The 17,020-nt window shown below is 58.0% G+C and overlaps 1 protein-coding gene across 3 annotated transcripts in view; it reads left to right on the top strand.

The window, feature by feature from the left end:
- The window catches only part of PPIP5K1 (diphosphoinositol pentakisphosphate kinase 1), a 64,094-nt gene that overhangs the window by 21,872 nt on the left and 25,202 nt on the right, over positions 1-17,020 (top strand). For all 3 annotated transcript variants that reach the window (XM_025212469.1, XM_025212472.1, XM_025212471.1), the window contains 12 exons: positions 3,000-3,086; positions 3,424-3,499; positions 3,841-3,950; positions 4,994-5,079; positions 6,051-6,179; positions 7,522-7,643; positions 8,315-8,497; positions 9,904-10,045; positions 10,420-10,643; positions 13,546-13,673; positions 14,015-14,129; positions 14,857-14,964. In XM_025212469.1, coding sequence (XP_025068254.1) covers positions 3,000-3,086; positions 3,424-3,499; positions 3,841-3,950; positions 4,994-5,079; positions 6,051-6,179; positions 7,522-7,643; positions 8,315-8,497; positions 9,904-10,045; positions 10,420-10,643; positions 13,546-13,673; positions 14,015-14,129; positions 14,857-14,964 — 1,510 coding nt within the window. The remainder of the gene's footprint in view (positions 1-2,999; positions 3,087-3,423; positions 3,500-3,840; positions 3,951-4,993; positions 5,080-6,050; positions 6,180-7,521; positions 7,644-8,314; positions 8,498-9,903; positions 10,046-10,419; positions 10,644-13,545; positions 13,674-14,014; positions 14,130-14,856; positions 14,965-17,020) is intronic.

Genomic DNA, 17,020 nt, shown 5'->3' with positions numbered 1-17,020 from the left:
GCCAAAGCTACCATGGAGCTGAGGATGGCATCCCAAGTAAAGGACAACAAGAAATTGTTTTTTAGATATATAGAGAGTAAAAGAAAGGCCCAGGGAGGAATAGGACCCCTGCCTATTGCATTCTGTTTTCACCAGTATGGGGTGGGATACCGTATCGAAGGCCTTCCTGAAGTCTAAGTATACGACATCCACCCCTCCTCCTGTGTTCAGGCATTTCGTAACCTGGTCATAAAAAGAGACTAGATTAGTCAGGCACGATCTGCCTGCTACAAACCCGTGCTGGTTTCCCCTCAGCATAACTTGTCCTGCCGGGCTCTCGCAAATGTGAGCCGTGATAATTTTTTCAAAGGTTTTGCCAAGGATGGAGGTGAGACTGACTGGCCTATAGTTGCCCGGGTCCTCCTTCCTCCCCTTCTTGAAAATGGGGACCACATTGGCCCTTTTCCAGTCCTCCGGGACTTGGCCCGTGCGCCACGAGCGTTCAAATATTCCCGCCAGTGGCTCTGCAATGATGTCGGCCAGTGCCTTATTGGGAGTCTTCAGTGTCTGACACTGGCAGTGTACAGGAAAAAGGGCAGAGGAGGTCAGGCTTGTCCCTGCAGAGTGGAGTGGGTACTAGGGGCATGGCTTGTGTGCTCAGCAATGTGGTGCATGGAAGGGCCAGCTGGGAGCCCCAGCCCATTCCCACCACATGAGCCACCCTCAACAATCCCTTGATTCAAGGATGACCTCTACCACGGCTTACTGATGGGTCTTGAGGTGACTTAAGGGTCTCGTTCTTGAGCCATAGACATGTCCACAGAGGTTGCAGGTCTTTCTGCAGGGGAGAGTAGGACTCAGGCTGGGATTCCTCTCCTTTCCCTTCCTCTGCTCTTCTCTGTTTCAAGGGTGAGATGCTTCACCTCAAAATCGCCTACTGCTTGGTTATGGTTGTGGCACCATTGGAGTCGGTTGGCATCCAGCTCCTCCCAGCTCTTGATGTCAGTATCCATTTTGTTGAAGTAGCCTTCACTGTGTCCTTGTAGCGCTTCCTCTGGCCACTGCAAGATTTCAGGCCGCTACTGAGCTGGGAGCAGAGCACTTGTTTTGGGAGTCGAGTCGGGCATCCACACGCGATGTCTGGTCCAGCGAACTTTAGTGCTTGAGGATCGCCAACTCCATGTTGGTAACGTTGGCTCCAGTGAGGATGCTGGTGTTTGTGCTGCCATCTTCCCATTTGACATGGAAGGTCTTCTATGGGCATTGTTGGTGATACCTCTCTAGGCTTGTGAAATGACAACAGCAGGTCACCCACGTTTCATATCCATAGAGTAGAGTTGAGATGATGACAGACTTGGATTTTGGTGCTTTCTGGAGATCGCAGTGAATAAGGACATACTGAAGCAATTTCCCAAAGGAGGCACTTATGCGCTGGATCCTGTGCTGGGCCTCCCCATCAGTGCTCACACTGAAAGAGGTGTCCACAGAGATAGGGAAAGAGCTCAACTGCCTCCAGGGTTTTTCCCTCCATGGTAATTTGGGGAGGGAGTCGCATTCCTGGCCCGCAGCAGGCTGATAGAGCACTTTAGTCTTCTCAGTGTTGAGAGAGAGGCCCAAAGTTTGGTAGGCTTCTTTGAAGGATGGACTCAGTGATGCTATCTGTCACTATTGACTCCCAGTTCAGGAGTGCCTCAAAGTGCTCTTTCCGTCTAGCTTGGATAGAGTCAGTGTCTTTGAGGAGTGTCAAGCCATCCTGCGGTTGCAGCAAAGTGGGACTGTTTGAAGTTGGACTGTAGATGGCTTTTCTTGCCTGGAAAAAGGTATGCATGTCACATTTGTCAGCAGAGAGCTGGGTCTCCTCAACTTTATCTTGCAACCACTGATTTTTGATTTCCCAGATCTGTCACCGTTCCAATATGTCCAATATGTCAGTGACTGCGGATTTTTGACACCTGGGATTTTTGATTTCCCAGATCTTCCTTTGAGCTTCAGCTTTGAGGAGCTGATGCATCTCCTTCTGAGATGAGGTGTCATCTTGCCAAGCAGAATGAGCCCCTCTCTTCCAGTCGAGGGCGTGTTGCTCTCATCAAACCAGTCCTGGTGTCGCCAGGTGGTATAGCCAGTGAATTCAGCACAGGCCGTATGGACGGCAGTTTTAAACCACTTCCAGAGTTCCTCAGTATTGCCTTCATCTGTGGACAGTGCAGAGAGCTTTTCATGGGGCCGCTGCTGGATCCTCCTAGACCTTCAGGTCTTGAAGAGACTTGGTGTTGAGAGTCCTTTGCGTTGTTTTAGGTGGTTTGTGGTGTTTCGGAGCAAGCCAGATCTTCATAATGGATCTGACAAGACGGTGATCACGGGGCCTGCAAAGCTGTTGAAACTTGCTGGTGCTCTCGGACCCGAGGGAGACGATGCATGGACCTGAGGATGACATGGCCTCAGTAGCGTGGCATGGCTGGCACTTAACAGGGCTTGAGGTTCCTGTGGAGAACAGGAACAGCCGGTTATAACGGTTGCAAGGGATGTGGCCCTCTTGCCCCTGCACTGGACGTGACTTGACCTAGGAGCAGGAGGAAACCGACCTTGAGGCGGGTGGGGGCAGGAGCTGCCGCCTGCTGCAGGCTTTCTTGCTCAGAAGCAGCTACTGTCTGTGCTGGCCCTGCTCGGGTGGAGCCTGGCCTCTCGATTCCCAGCCGTGCTGGGAAGCCCAGGCTTGTCCTGTTGGACTGTGCCACAGCCCAGAATCTGCCTTCAGCTGCCTCCGTGACCCCTGGCCCAGGCCCCCTGACCTGCCTTCTGCAGCATCTGCTCCAGCATGGATGGGGCAGGAGCCTTCTGCTACCTGTTGTGCACAGCCCTGCATGTCGGCAGGGTCAGCCCAGCCAGGAGTCGGGGTTCTGACCCAGCTGGTCTTGAAGGTGTCCAGCCCTGCCTTCTCCCAGGTCGCAGGGTGGGCTGGGAGCAGGAAGGGCTCTGCTGGGGGAGGCATGTTGTCCTGATGGTTGCCCGTTCTGCCCCAGGATGGAGCTGCGCTGCGTGATCGCGGTTATACGGCACGGGGACCGCACGCCCAAGCAGAAGATGAAGATGGAGGTCAAGCATCCCAGGTGAGGGGGGGAGGGGCGCTGGGGGGGCAGAGGTCTGGGCCCCACCCGGGAGGTGCTGCCCTCAGCCAAGACTCTGCTCACCTGGTGCCGTCTTGCCAGGATTCCCAGCAGGGGGAGCTCCTGGTGACGGCTGGTGCTGCAAGGTCATGGGTCCCTGTTGCTCCCAGCAAGCGGCTCCGGCTGAAAGCACCTGTTCCTCCAGGCTTTGGGGTGGGATGGGCAGGGAGGAGCCCGTTTCCTGCCAGTTCTGCCCTGCGCAGGGCAGCCTGGCTGGGCTCATAGGGAGGACCCTCATCTTGGCTGGAAGATGCACTGGGCCCCTCTGCTCTCGGCGCAGGTTCTTTGAGCTGTTTGAGAAGTACGATGGCTACAAGACGGGGAAGCTGAAGCTGAAGAGACCAGAGCAGCTGCAGGTGAGTGGAGGCCGTCTGGGGGCCTTGCATGCAAGAGCCTGGGAGGACGGGGGAAAGTGTCTGCTGCCTGACCCCTCCCTGGGGCCAGGAGGAAAGGCCATCTCCCATGGGACCAGCAGTCCTGACCATGGCCATGGCAGCTGGGTAGATCTTCACAAACAGCCAGCAGGATGACTGGGGGCTTGTCTTGGGGCCTGAGTGGGTATGAAAATAGAAGCTGTGGGGCCTGGGAGGTGGGTGGCTGTGGGCTGCTGTAGCTGTCTGGGGGCCGTGGCCGCTGGGGCAGTAGGTGTGGGGGTCCGTGGGCTCATGCTGACTCGTCGCATCCATGGTCCTGACAGGAAGTGCTGGACATTGCGCGCCTGCTCGTGGTGGAGCTGGGGACACAGAATGACAGCGAGATGGAGGAAAGGAAATCCAAGCTGGAGCAACTGAAAAGTGTCCTCGAGATGTGAGTCAGGACAAGGTGGCTCATCTCAGCCCAATAGCCAGGGACGATATGGCAGCCATGGGTGGGGGGACTGCTGGAGCAGGTCACGGCTGGCATCTGCCCAGCTGGCCCCGGGGGCACCAGGTCAGCTGGCAGCAGTGCCCCAAGGAGGCAGCACTGGCCCCAGGGCACCACGGGCCTGTTTCCTACTGTTGTGGGCACTGAGGGCCAGCACCTGTGGGGTGCAGGAGCAGCTGTCCCCTGGGCACGTAGCACTCGCAACCCAGGCCTCCACCCTAGCAGGGGGACCACTGCAGGCTGTGGTAGCACCAGGCACGCAGAAAAGACACCATGGAAAACCCTGATGAGCCCAGGGCCCAGGCGTTGGCTTTTGTGCTGCCCAGAGCATCTTATGTGGCCAGAACAACAGGCCCCAGGGGATCCTGAATATCCTACAAGTAGGAGCTTTGCTCTCTCCCTTTTGGGCCTAGGTGGCACTTGTTTGTTGTCACGCTGCCCATCATGTGCTGTGGGCAGAGCATCTGTTCCCTGCTCGGTCTGTCTCATGCTGGGCTTGTACCTTGAGCGCAGGGGAGGGTGCAAGCTGGCAGGTGTATGAGATCCAGCACTTCTCTGGGCAGCATTAGCTTGGCTGGCTGCTGAGCACAGGAGCCTGTCTCTAGTTCGCATGGGGGCACGAGGCAGCAGGACATAGTGTGCGTGGGGTTAGTAGACAGGGCTGAATTAACACATAGGTAAACGAGGCGCATGCCTAGGGCCCTAAGTGAAGAAGGAGCCCAGTTGTGCTTATTTTACGTATTATAATTATTGAGTGGAAAAAAAGTAGGGGCCCAGGAGTGTGTTTGCCTAGGGCCCACTAAAGGGTTAATCCAGCCCTAGTAGCAGGTGAGGTCTTGGCTGCTCCATGGTGCTGGGTGAGCATCCATGTGAGCCCTGGCCAGGCTGGGCACATGGGGGCATAAGAGCCTGCGCACTGTGCTGTGCTGCTGGGTCCCCGAGGATGGGCTGAATTGAGCCTCCCTGCATTGCTGTCCCCATGACAGGTATGGACACTTCTCTGGAATCAACCGCAAGGTGCAGCTGACCTACCTGTCCCATGGGCACCCGAAAGCTTCCAGTGAAGACGAAGGTAAGGGCCTGAGCCTTGCCCTCCAGCTGAGGGGCTCTGATCCCTGTGCCTGCGCCCAACAGGGTTGTGCCGGCTAGGGCAGGACCCCAGGCCTGCTGTACCAGTGTGCAGTGCTAGCCAGGAGCACTAGCCACTCCTCCCCTTGGTTGCTATCCCTGGGCTCGTGTCCTCAGGATCTGGGATCCGCTCTCTTGGGCAGCTTGGGGCTGCCGCTCTGTGTCCACAGTGCCTGTTTTTCCCCTGAAAACTGGATCCTTTCTGTCCAGACTGGTGCTCCCAGCTTTGAGGCTCCACCGCAGTCCCTGGGGAAGCCTTCAGTGGGCCTGAATTGAGCCCAGGCTGACTCCTGCCCTCGCCTGCAGGTCCATCAGTCCTGGAGCTTGTGCCTGGGGCTTGCACTGCTATGACTTCACAGATTTCATAGACATTAGGGCTGGAAGGGACCTCAAGAGATCGAGTCCAGCCCCGTGCCCCAAGGGCAGGAAGTCAGCGGATCCCAGCAAGATAAGCATCCAAATGCTTCTTAAAGGAGTCCAGAGTAGGTGCCTGCACCATCTCTGGAGGGAGTCTATTCTAGGCCTTGGGGGCTCAGACAGTAAAGAAGCTTTTCCTTATGTCCAGCCTAAAATGGTCTTGGAGGAGTTTGTAACCCTTGGACCTTGTCATCCCTTGGGGTGCTCTAGTGAACAGGCATTCCCCCGGATCCTGATGTACTTACAGGCTGCCACCAGGTCACCCCTGAGCCTGCGCTATTCCTGGCTGAAGAGTCCTATGGCTCTCAGCTTCTCTTCATAAGACCTATTCTCTTGTCCTCTGATCATGCGCGCGGCTCTCCTCTGGACTCTCTCAAGCTTCTCCATGTCCTTCTTGAATTGTGGAGCCCAGAATTGGATGCAGTACTCCAGCTGTGGCCTCACCAAGGCCGAGTACAGCAGGAGGATGACATCCTGACTGCCTGTTTGTCTGTGCAGAGGCCCGCAAGGAGGCAGCCCCATCACTGCTGCTGGTGCTGAAGTGGGGGGGAGAGCTGACCCCAGCAGGACGCGTCCAGGCGGAGGAGCTGGGCCGGGCCTTCCGCTGCATGTACCCCGGTGGCCAAGGTGAGCTCCCCTTGGCGGGTCCATCTTGGGTGGCATGCAGTGCCAAGGGCAGGTTGTTCTCAGCAAGGGCTGGGGACAGTGCTGTTTTGATCCCCCCTCCATTGAGCCCTGTGCAGCCCAGGACCCTGCTGGCATGCTTATCTTGTGTGGGGGAATCCTGCTCCCTTTGCACCTCCTGAGGCAGCTTTACAGTCCCACACATGGCATGCTGGGCCCTCACATGCAGGCAACGATTTGGTTATCCCTGCTGCTTGGACACGTAGGCATGCACTCACAGGCTTAGCAGGTGTGGTTAGCTACGTGCTGGCTAGGAGCAGACACAGCTCCATGCACGTGCTGGTGTCTGTCCTGAAGCCTGTGACTAGGAGAAGGATCCTCTCGCATTTTGGCCCCAGAAACAGAGCAGTTCAGGCAGTTGCCTTGTGTAGGGTCCCCTATAGCAGTGGTTCTCAACCTTTTTTGTACCAGGACCCATTTGTAAAACATTGATGGTTAGTCCTGACCCAGTAAATAGTTGAAGTAGAAAACAGCCCCCTGGCCCTGCTGGTACCCCTCACTCCTGACCTGCTGCCCCTGGCCCCCCAGTCTATGGGGCAAGGGGTGGGTAGAGCTCTGCCAGCCTGCAAGGGAAAACCCAAAGGACCAGCACAGGTATGAACTGCCTTCGTGGCTCAGCAGGCGGGACTCAGTGCAGGAGGGCAGAGTGGGGCAGTGAGACTCATTGCTGCCGCTGCTGCCGGAAGTCCTGCGCCAGCCACGCTGCCAGCAGCGCAAGTAACTGGGGGAGGGAAGGCCACGCTGCCCTTACCTCCTCCTGCCGCCATCCGCTCATGCACCAGGCTGCCACTCTGCCCTGCCACCGTGGCCTGGTCACTTCCATTGCTCCTCTTCAGCCATGGCTCTACCCCAGGGAGGAGGTGGGGTGGCAGGCAGTGTTGCCTGTGCCCCCCTACGCCTCTAACACATTGTCTATGCAGGCTTAGAAGTTACTTCTTGTCCTGTCCCCTGTGGCCAGAGAGAATAGTCTGTCGTATTCCTTTAACCCCCTGGAGCTGGTTTGTGCAGCTTCCCCTTTTTGCTGCCGCTGCTGCATCTGTGGTTGGGAGGATGGGCCAGTCCCTTTCTGCGGCAGGTCCAGTCAAACCACATCCATCAGCTTCTCCCTTTGGCACTTGGTGGGTAGTGCTGGCCTCCCCCAGCATCGCAGCACCTGAGGCTGCCCACGTGTTCAATGAGCTGAGCCCAGAACTGCAGCTGCAGTGATCCCCAGAGAAGCTGGGGCTGGTGCATAGGATGGAGGCAGCTGCACCTGGATGCGGGCTGAGCCGGCTCTGTGTTCCAGGGGACTATGCTGGCTTCCCAGGCTGTGGCCTGCTGCGACTGCACAGCACCTACCGCCATGACCTCAAGATCTATGCTTCGGACGAGGGCCGTGTGCAGATGACGGCTGCAGCTTTTGCCAAGGTTCTTCCACTCGGCACGCTCCTGCCTGAAAGCAAAGCTCCCCAGACCTCCGTTGGGGCTCCCCCAGGGACAGTGGTTTTCCTTGAGGCTGGCCCAGCCAACATGGGGGGGAGGGGGTTCTTCTGGGGGACCCTTCACTGTAGCTCCCCATTACCATAGTACTGGGGATCATCTCACTTGTTCCTGGGGCGCCCTGATGGCCGCTGTGCTGGCAGCCCCAGGCATCCCTTTCCCAGTCAGCTCCTGGGATGGAACTGCCTACCATCAAAGCAGCTTTTAAACTGGCCAGCCTTGCTGCCTGGGAGTGAGGGGCTGCTGGCCATGGCTGGCGAGGGGTCTCCTACAGTGGTGTGGGGGAGGTGGCCGGAGTCTACTGTGACAGCCAGCCAAGGGGAACTTCTTCTGGAGCTCGACTTCCAAGGGGCTTACTTTGTGCATGCAGAGCAGAGCAGTGCATCTGCGTCACGCGGCTCTCAGGTGCTCGGCTGCCCAGTAGCCGGTTGTGCCCTAGCCAAGATGCAGCCGGAAGGCAGCCTGTGTGGGGCGTTGCTGGGGCTGGCGGAAGAGCCCAGCCTGGGGCTGTTGCCCCAAGTCCCCCCCAGCATCGGGCAACAGCAGGAGAGCTGGTCACAGCGGGGCCAAACTGAGCCATGCCTGTGCTGCTGTTGCAGGGGCTGCTGGCACTGGAGGGGGAGCTGACGCCCATCCTGGTGCAGATGGTGAAGAGTGCCAACATGAACGGGCTGCTGGACAGCGACAGCGACTCCCTTAGCAGCTGTCAGCACCGTGTGAAGGCCCGACTACACGAGATCATGCAGAAGGACACCATGTTCGGTGATGAGGACTACGAGAAGGTAACGTCCCCTCGCCACTGTGGTCAGGTGGGCCCACAGGTGCCAACATGTACAAGGGCATCGCAGCAGCCCTGAGCCAGCCCAACGCACGGGTGTGAAAGGCAGGGGTGGGTACCAACTGCAGCATGGGACTGAAGGGCGGGAGTACAGTTGTAACCAGCAAGGCTTTATGGAAATGGGTTTGTCACACAAACACGGCACTCTGAGGTCATGGGCTTGGCTGACAGTGATAACGTTGAGGCGTTAGACCTCTGAGCAGATATGACCTGGGTCAGTGTGATCTGTGCATGGCACGAGTCTCTCAAAGCAGCTCATGTTCAGAGAAGGTCCTGCCCATCAGAGCACGGGCTCCTGGAACAGCCCCCCCAGAAGGAGCGACGGAGGCAGAAACCCCCCTGTAGAAGGTGGAACTTGATAAGCTCCTGAATGAGGCCAGGCTACATCCTGGCCTGTTGCAGCAAGAAACTGGGCTTGGTGACAGAGCAGGCCTCTCTGTCTCATGTCTTCATCTTGGGCTCAAGAGTGTCTGGTGATGTCAATGCAGATGTGACGCAGCCCTGAGCTGTCAGGGTCTCCCAGAGACGCACTCTGGGTCTGTGTAAGCTTACTGGCCCCTACTGCACCAAAGGGGCATGCCCCAGATATTGATTGCCCAGAAATCACAATGCAATACAGGCACTTTTGTCAAACAATGGGTAAAACAAAAGGGCTTATTGCACAGAAGGAAAAAGTGGTCAAATGCTCTGAGACAGTGAAACAAAACAAAGTGCCAGATCTCTTCCCCTACGCTTGGACCACCACCCAGCCCTCCTGGGCTTTCTGTGAAAATCCCGGGGCCGCCCTCCCCCCTGTCTCAGCCAGCTGCTTCCCCCAGGGACCTCCATCTGCCTCCTCACAGGAGCCCTCTCCTCACGGTCACTCCTTCCAGAACATCCCCCACTGTCCCCACCTACCTTCAGGGGAGCTGGAGAATCCTCTCGAGTGTTTCTGTCTGTGGCTCTCATCCGTCCAGCCCCTACGTGCTCCATGTGGAAACTGAGCTTCTTGTTCCTGTACTGATAAACCCCCATCAGCGCTCGTCTCCACCAGTTCTGATGCGTTAGGAGCAAAATCTGGGCTTTCCAGTGTGGTGAGATTCTGCAGAATCTCTCTGCAGCTGGGTTCGGGAGGGGTGGTCACGAAGCATTTCTGTTGCGACCAGAGGCAGCAGCATGGAATGGAAACGGTTCTGCCCCTGACAGTATTGCCTGGGTCTTTGTGGACAGCTGTCGTGCCTGCGGTGGGTGGGACAGAGGGGGCAGCAGGCAGCCTGCAGCACCGAGGGGAGCAGGCAAGTGTTTCTGCTGGGACGTGGCTGGAGGCGCAGTACTTGGGGATGTTGACCTCACCGAGCTGCTTCTCTGCAGCTGGCGCCTACGGGCAGTGTCTCGCTGACCAACTCTATGGCATTCATTCAGAACCCCGTGGAGGTCTGCAACCAGGTCTTTGCCCTGATTGAGAACCTCACCACCCAGATACAGAAACGGTTGGAGGATCCCAAATCTGCAGGTGAGCAGCTGGGCTGGGAGGAGAGGGTCTGTGGCAGAGCTTGGACCCCTGCTTCTGGGGACCAGGGAGCTTTACAAACAGGCATCTGCAGCCCAGACGCATTGGATAGAGGCCTGGGAGAGGCGAGGCTAAAGCTGGAAGGGAGTGGCCAGGCCTGAGATGAGCAGCATGGTCCAGGTGGGTGGGAGTGGGAAGGTTCTTCTGTCTGGAGCTGTAGGGCAGTGGAGCTGGCTTCTGCCTTTGAGCTAGCAACACGGCAGGCAGTAGCATGCAGAGGGGTTTGGCATGACTCTCATCCATCCCCTCTATCCTGGGGCCACCAGTCCGCACACATGTCCCACATCAAAGTGATGTGCATTATTGCTGCTCTGCAGACCTGCAACTGTACCACAGCGAGACGCTGGAGCTGATGCTGCAGCGCTGGAGCAAGCTGGAGCGGGACTTCCGCATGAAGAACGGGCGCTATGACATCAGCAAGATCCCTGACATCTATGATTGCATCAAATATGATGTGCAGCACAACAGCACCTTGCAGCTGGAGGGCACAGCCGAGCTCTTCAAGCTTTCCAAGGCCCTGGCGGACGTGATCATCCCCCAGGTACGCTGCAGCCCCGTCGACTCCTCCTGCAGCCTTCCAGGGCAAGCAGGACTTGCTCTCTGGAGTTGGAATGCCTGGCATGAAGCCCAAAAAGGGATGTGTGCTGGGCCTTTGCTGAGTTCCTGACAAGGATGAAACATCCATTACTGCCAGTGGGGGGCTTCACTGTCGTCACCCCATGGGGGGACAGTGGGGAGGAGCCTTCAGGCCTTGCTTGTTGGGTCTGGCTGTCCAAGTCCCACGTTGATGTCAACCCCCACGGGCCCCGGGTAAGTCCGTGCCCACCGGGCAGGCCTGGCTCTTGTGTCTCTGGCTCCTTCTGGAGCTGAGGCATGGAAGGAGCCAATACTACAGCCCAGGTGAGACATCAGAGCATGAGGCCATGTGCTCTGGGCCTGGGTGCAGTGCCCTGAGCAGGAGGGCCCATAACACAGCAGTGTTTCTTAGCCTGTGCTGGGTCGTGCACCGATCTCAGCTGTGCTGCCCTGTGCCCATGCAACCCCTCAGTGGCACACTCCTGGTGCTCTGCACATCTGAGGAAAGAACTTCCCCTTCTGCTGCTCCGCTGCTCAGACCCTCCTCAGCACGTGAGAAGAGGTGGTGGATCCATTCCTGTATGGCCTGAATCCTCAGCACTGACAGGTGGCTCTAGAGGGCCTAGGATTCAGGGAAGGAATCTGGGGGACTCTCCTGGGCTCCCAGCCTTCCCTGGAGGCTGATCTGCCTGGTAGCACTGGGACCTGACAGTGGATGCTGGGCCCAGGGCTCCCTGGGCACACAGGGGCTGAGCTGCCCTTTCCCCTTCCTGCCCTGTTACAGCCTGAGGTTTTCCCCAGACCTGTGGATCTGTCATCCCTACTCCATAAGAAGCAGCCCCGGTCTTGTCAAGAGCTGCAAGGATGACCTCAGCCTCGGAGCCCCATAGTCTTTAGAAATCAGGCTGAGAAGGTGTGCCTGGCAGCCTGCACAAGGGGAAACCTGCAGGCATTGAGCTCACGCGGAGCACTGCAGGTGAGGCTTTGCCAAACATGCTGCACTGCCCTTGGCCTGGCACCATGACTGTGCTGATGGCTCCGGGCCTCTGGGAGCAGGGATCCAAGGCAGACTGGCACTGATTGAGGGCTGGAGCCCAGAGAGCTGCTACTTGTGTGACGGTGGAAGGAGTCATTTCAGGCACGGTGCCAGCGTGGCTCCATTGTGAGCACACAGCACTGTGGAGCCAGTGCCAGGGACCTGGTGCCAGGGCCCCTGCCAAACACGGCCTCTGTTTAGGGCTGGCAAGTGCCTTGGACTCTTGGACAGGTACCCTAGTGGCACCCCCTGCCCAGGAGCCTTTGACTTTGCTGGAACCAGGGTCCTGGGTCTGAGCAAAGCTTGGTCTGTCCTCTGGGCTCTTGTCCCACTGGACGAGGGTCTCCTCTCCCCCGTGGCCTGGTGCGAGTCCTGTTCCCAGCTTGTGGCACAGCCCAGGAGGTCGGCTGTCACCCAGCACCAGCAGTTGGGCTGTGTGACTTGGAGCAGACCGGCCCGGCTGGCAGCCTTGCAGGGTAGCCCAGCTCTCACCTCGCCTTCCTGTAGGGAGCAGCACAGAAGCAGCCCGGAGCAAGGCAGATGCTTCCCCATCCTGCTCCATCTTGAGCCAGGCCAAGATGCCCCCTGCTCCTTGCCAAGCTTTCACGACTCGCTCTCACTGGCGCTGCCAGTGCCAATACCTCACCTGGGCTTGGCCCCACCCGCACACAGCGCCGGTGCAGAACCCTCCCGGCCCGTGCCCAGAGTGCAGATGATGCAGGCCTCACTCTTTCAAGGCCCTGCCCAGCTGTTCTGTAGTGAACTGGCTCTTCCTGGGTGCGAGCGGGAGGCAGCCTGTACTCAGCAGTGGGGCGTAGCACTGCACATGCCCATGCTGCTGTCATTGCCAGGAGAAGTGCAGGGCTGTGTGCAAGGGTCTCTCACGAGCCAGACCAAGTATCCAAGTGCATCAGGCTGCACGTAGCAATGGCGCAGCCAGAATCTCCCCAGGGATGCAGCAGCTTGTGCAGCCACCCCTGCAGTGCTCACGGCAGGACACTACTGTCTGTAGCTGCCCGTGACATCCAGCAGACTTCTCCACGAAGCTCCCTCAGTGTGAGCAGGGAGCTTCTCCCTCCCTCCACCTGATGCCTGTGGGGCTGATCCTCCACCCATGCCCACCCAGGCAGCTTGCTGACCACACGTGGAGACCTGCTGAGGCTGCTTGAGGCAGTAATGAGGGCTCCGTTCCTGTCCTGGACTCCTTCCTTGGGGGCTTGGCCTCCAGGAGCAAGGACCTGTTGGTGCCCGGCACTTGCCAGGGGAGGTCGGTGCTTAGGCATGTTTGCATTGGATGCCAGAGCTGGGCACATGCTGCTGGTGCCCTTGAGGCCCCCCGGGCAGGGGCAGGGGCGGGGCAGGCCGCTTACCACACTGGCTTGTCAGGCAGGGCTGCTGTGGGGGTGAGGTGCAGGCTCAGCCCATGGGCGCTCTAGGCATTGGCCCTGGAAGTGGGAGATGTCGCACTGAGTGCTCCCTCCACCCCCAAGTGCCAGCCACCACCGGGCAGGGGCCCTCTCCCCGCACTCTGGTTCGCTCCCAGCCACCTTCCCCACATCCTCCAGGTCTGGTTCAGAAGCCAAAGCTAAAGGGAGGAGCTGGGGGCAGCCAGGCCGGCCTGCCTGCCTCCCTCCAGGAGGAGCCTTAGGGGTAGGAAGGGAGCACGCAGCCTCTGGGAGCTGGCATTGCAGAAGAGCCTGGGCCTGCCACAGGTCTGGGCGTGCTGCAGTAGCTCTCGGGGCCTGGGCACAAGAAAGGGGACCTCTGCCTTGTGCACAGCCGAGGCCTGGGCCCCAGCTCAAGGCTGGACTGTCTCCTCTCGCTGCTGCAGGAGTATGGAATCAGCAAGGAGGAGAAGCTGGAGATCGCCATCGGCTTCTGTCTCCCCCTTGTCAAGAAGATCCAGCTGGACCTGCAAAGGACCCACGAGGATGAGTCTGTCAACAAGCTGCACCCGCTGTAAGGGCCCCGTTGCAGTGGCGTAGGGGTGCAGAGTAGCGCTGTCTGCCGGGGGCAGGGGGCCACGCAGAGGCAGGCAGTGGTAGCGGGCGGGTGCATGCTTGGTGCTCCTGTCAGTGCCAGCAGGCGCTGGGGGAAGGGAGGCCATCTCTGGCCTGGCGTGGCAGCTCTGGCAGAGGCTGTGGCAGCTCCTGCACCCTTTGCTTGCTCAGCTGGTCCGGCACTGGCCCCTCGTGGCTGCCACAGATGCCTCTGCTCAGTGGCTTCTGTCAGGCACCAGGAGGTGACGATATGGAGCCCAGGCACAGGGTGACCAGCTGACACCGGTGGGTTTGACTCAGGTATTCCCGAGGGGTGCTGTCGCCTGGCCGCCATGTCCGGACACGCTTGTACTTCACCAGCGAGAGCCACGTCCACTCCCTGCTCAGCATCTTCCGCTACGGTGGGCTCCTGGATGTAAGTGCCCCAACCTGCCTCTTCTCACTCAGTGGCCGGTCCCTGCCAGATGCAGCCCCTCTGAGCTCAGTGGGAAGCCCAGGCGAGTTGCTGCTGTGTGAGCAAGAGTGATGGCTGCTGTTTTGAGCGGCTGGTCCTGCTCTCGGGGAAACTCAGCTGCAGTCAATGGGGGCAATGATCCCCTGGAGGAAGTGACCTGGGATTGGGGGTGTGGGGGAGAGGGTCTCCAGCAGTAAGGGGAAAGGGATAGGCAGCCAGGCTCTGGAGCCTGCACCTGTCTTGGATCTGTCCTTGGCAGAGACTAGGCCTTGGTATGCTGCAGCTCCCTGGTGGTCTGGCTAGTTCTGCATGCACCTGCACTCCCCGGGGCAGGAGCAGCCCTGCTTTGCAGACGCCTGCTGGTACCTTCTGTCCTGTCTCTGGGCATTGGCTCTCAGGGACCTGGCAGGTGTCAGCGCTCATTTAGCAGGGCCTTTTGTCCATCATGGCACAGTGCAGCAGGCCTGGTGCCTCTCCTCAGGTGTCAAGTGCCCCGGTCCTCCATTCAGTACCTGTTCCCTCACCCTGTGCCACCCGTGCTCCTCGCCGGTCCCCCAGAGGCACAGGCTTGCTGCCTGTGCTCCTCCTTCCACATGAACCCATGTGCATGGCAGCTCAACATGGAGGGGAGCCTCCTTAGCTCCATCTCACTGGTGTCCGTGTCGCTTGTCCCGTGTGTCTGCATCAGGAGAGCAAAGACCAGCAATGGAAGAGAGCCATGGACTACCTGAGCGCCGTCTCAGAGCTCAACTACATGACCCAGATCGTGATCATGCTCTACGAGGACAACAACAAGGTGAGAGCATGGGGGTGAAGATGCCCTGCTTTGATGCCCGGCTGTTGTCCCCAACTGGATTCATAGATTCATGTTTCCATCGTGCTGCGGAGGAGAGCCCCAGGGACGCTGTGGCTCCCGTCACACCCAGCAGCAAGGTCCCAGCTGATCTTCCAGGGTGAGGAAGCCGTGTCCAGGGCACACCTGCTTCCAAACACGAATGCCTGGGGCAGCACCTCCTGCTTACTGGGGCAAAGTGGAGCAGAGTCTTCAGACCCATGTGCATTTAATGGATGAGCTGTAGCATGGCTGTGAAAGCAGCACCTACAGCCAGGTGCCTGAGCTGCTACCTGCCCCCCGCTGGAAGGGAAGTGTCCCAGAGACTCGAGACTGGCTGTAAGGTGGCCTGTGGTTACGTCTGTGAGATCTGGAGGCAAAGTAGTCTGGCCTGGCCCTGGAGCCTGGAGTCTTGTTTCAGGGCATGGGGCCTCCTCTGCTGCCCTTTTCTGTCTGCAGCAAGAGGTACACAGAGCCCTTCGGGTTTGCTGTGGCTTGTTAACCTCCCCTGGATGCAGGGGAAGGGAGCATGGCCCCCATGTGGGGGTCTGGGGTCTGGGACTGATCTCGTGTGGGGTGAACGACCAGATCTCTGCATGTGTTAAATGTCATATTGTCTTGTGTACACCCCACCCCCATATAAAATACCCCCTGTGTTTGGAAGACAGCACGAAGAGAAAAATATCTTCCTTTTTGTAGAAACTAAGCAGCAGCAGCTAGGGGGCCAAGCCTACTCCAAGCCTGCTGCCAGCCCTGTGCACCGGTTGTGGCCCACAGACCAACCCCACATGCTGGCCTGCACGGTGCACAAGCCGGGGGCTCCCCATAGGGCTGGAGCTTTGGCAGCGCAGGAGAGGTGGCAGCATTAACAGCCATGGCTCCTACAGCCACAGCAACTAATGCCGGCAGAAAGTTGAGCTCCCTTGCCACAGATGCTGGGCCTGTGGGCCTCTGGTTTTCTTGCATATGACGAATGCCCCCATTTTCACCAACTAGTTGGGGGGGTGGGGGGGAGAGCAGGTTATATGCGAGAAAATACGGCAGTTAAGAAGCACTGAGCTAAAACTTGGTAGCTGCTGGATGTCAGTGATCAAACCTGGGGGCGGTACATGGAAACAGGCTGCCGTCCTGACCCGTTGTACATGTGTGTGCACCCTTGGTGTGTTAAAAGAACCGACTTCCCTAGCTGAATAAGATCATGATTAACACTTGTTAAAAGTGATTTGCAGGGAAGAGCTAAAAGCAATGCGGACGGTGGTTAGGAGGTGTGTAAGTACGTGGGTAGATTTCACAGTTTCAGGAGGCGGCTTTCTTGGTTAGATGAGAAGGGAAAGCAGCAACCAAAAAGCAAAAAGGAAACGGGGGGAATTGATGGTGATTGCTATATGTGAGGTCTTGATGCAGAAATTATGGGGGAGATTTGACCCCTGTTGTACAGGTCAGACTTCTGGCCATAACATCTATGACATTAGAAGTCAACACAATGCAGGTGATTGATAAGGGAAGCCAAAGATATTAAACATCTAATCAGGTTAAACGACACTAAGACATTTAAATATATTTGCCACAAAATAAATCCTAGCAAGAGTAGCATTTGCTGGAAAAGGCGAAGCATTAGACACATTTCAGTTTAGTGTTGGTAGGGGGAGCCGCTGGCGAGAAGCTGAAGCTATACAAATTTAGACAAGAAAACAAGGTGAGAATTTCACCAGCGAGACAGACAGCTTGCTTGGGGCACGGCAGAGCATCCCTTTCTACAGGATCTGCACTAACTTGGCCAGAGGTTGCAGGCTAGGGGCATTGCAGCAAAGCTCTCTAGTCTCACCTCCATCGTGACAGGGCCGAGTCCCAGCCATCTATTTCATCAACTTTTGGGAGCACCTCTATCAATGTGAAGCAAAAGAAGTGGGGCTGGGAGGCAGTCCTACACCATGTGGCAAGTGTCGGGTTTGTGGAGGGGCAAGGGCCTGTCCCTGTTCTGTTGGGAGGTTCCTCTGGGAGCAGCTCTGTGCCAGCAAGT

This window comes from Alligator sinensis, unplaced genomic scaffold (genome assembly GCF_000455745.1).
Source record: "Alligator sinensis unplaced genomic scaffold, ASM45574v1 scaffold407_1, whole genome shotgun sequence".
Classification (NCBI taxonomy): Eukaryota; Metazoa; Chordata; order Crocodylia; family Alligatoridae; genus Alligator; species Alligator sinensis.
Note: the sequence above shows the minus strand (reverse complement) of the source record. Positions and strands in the feature narration are given on the sequence as shown.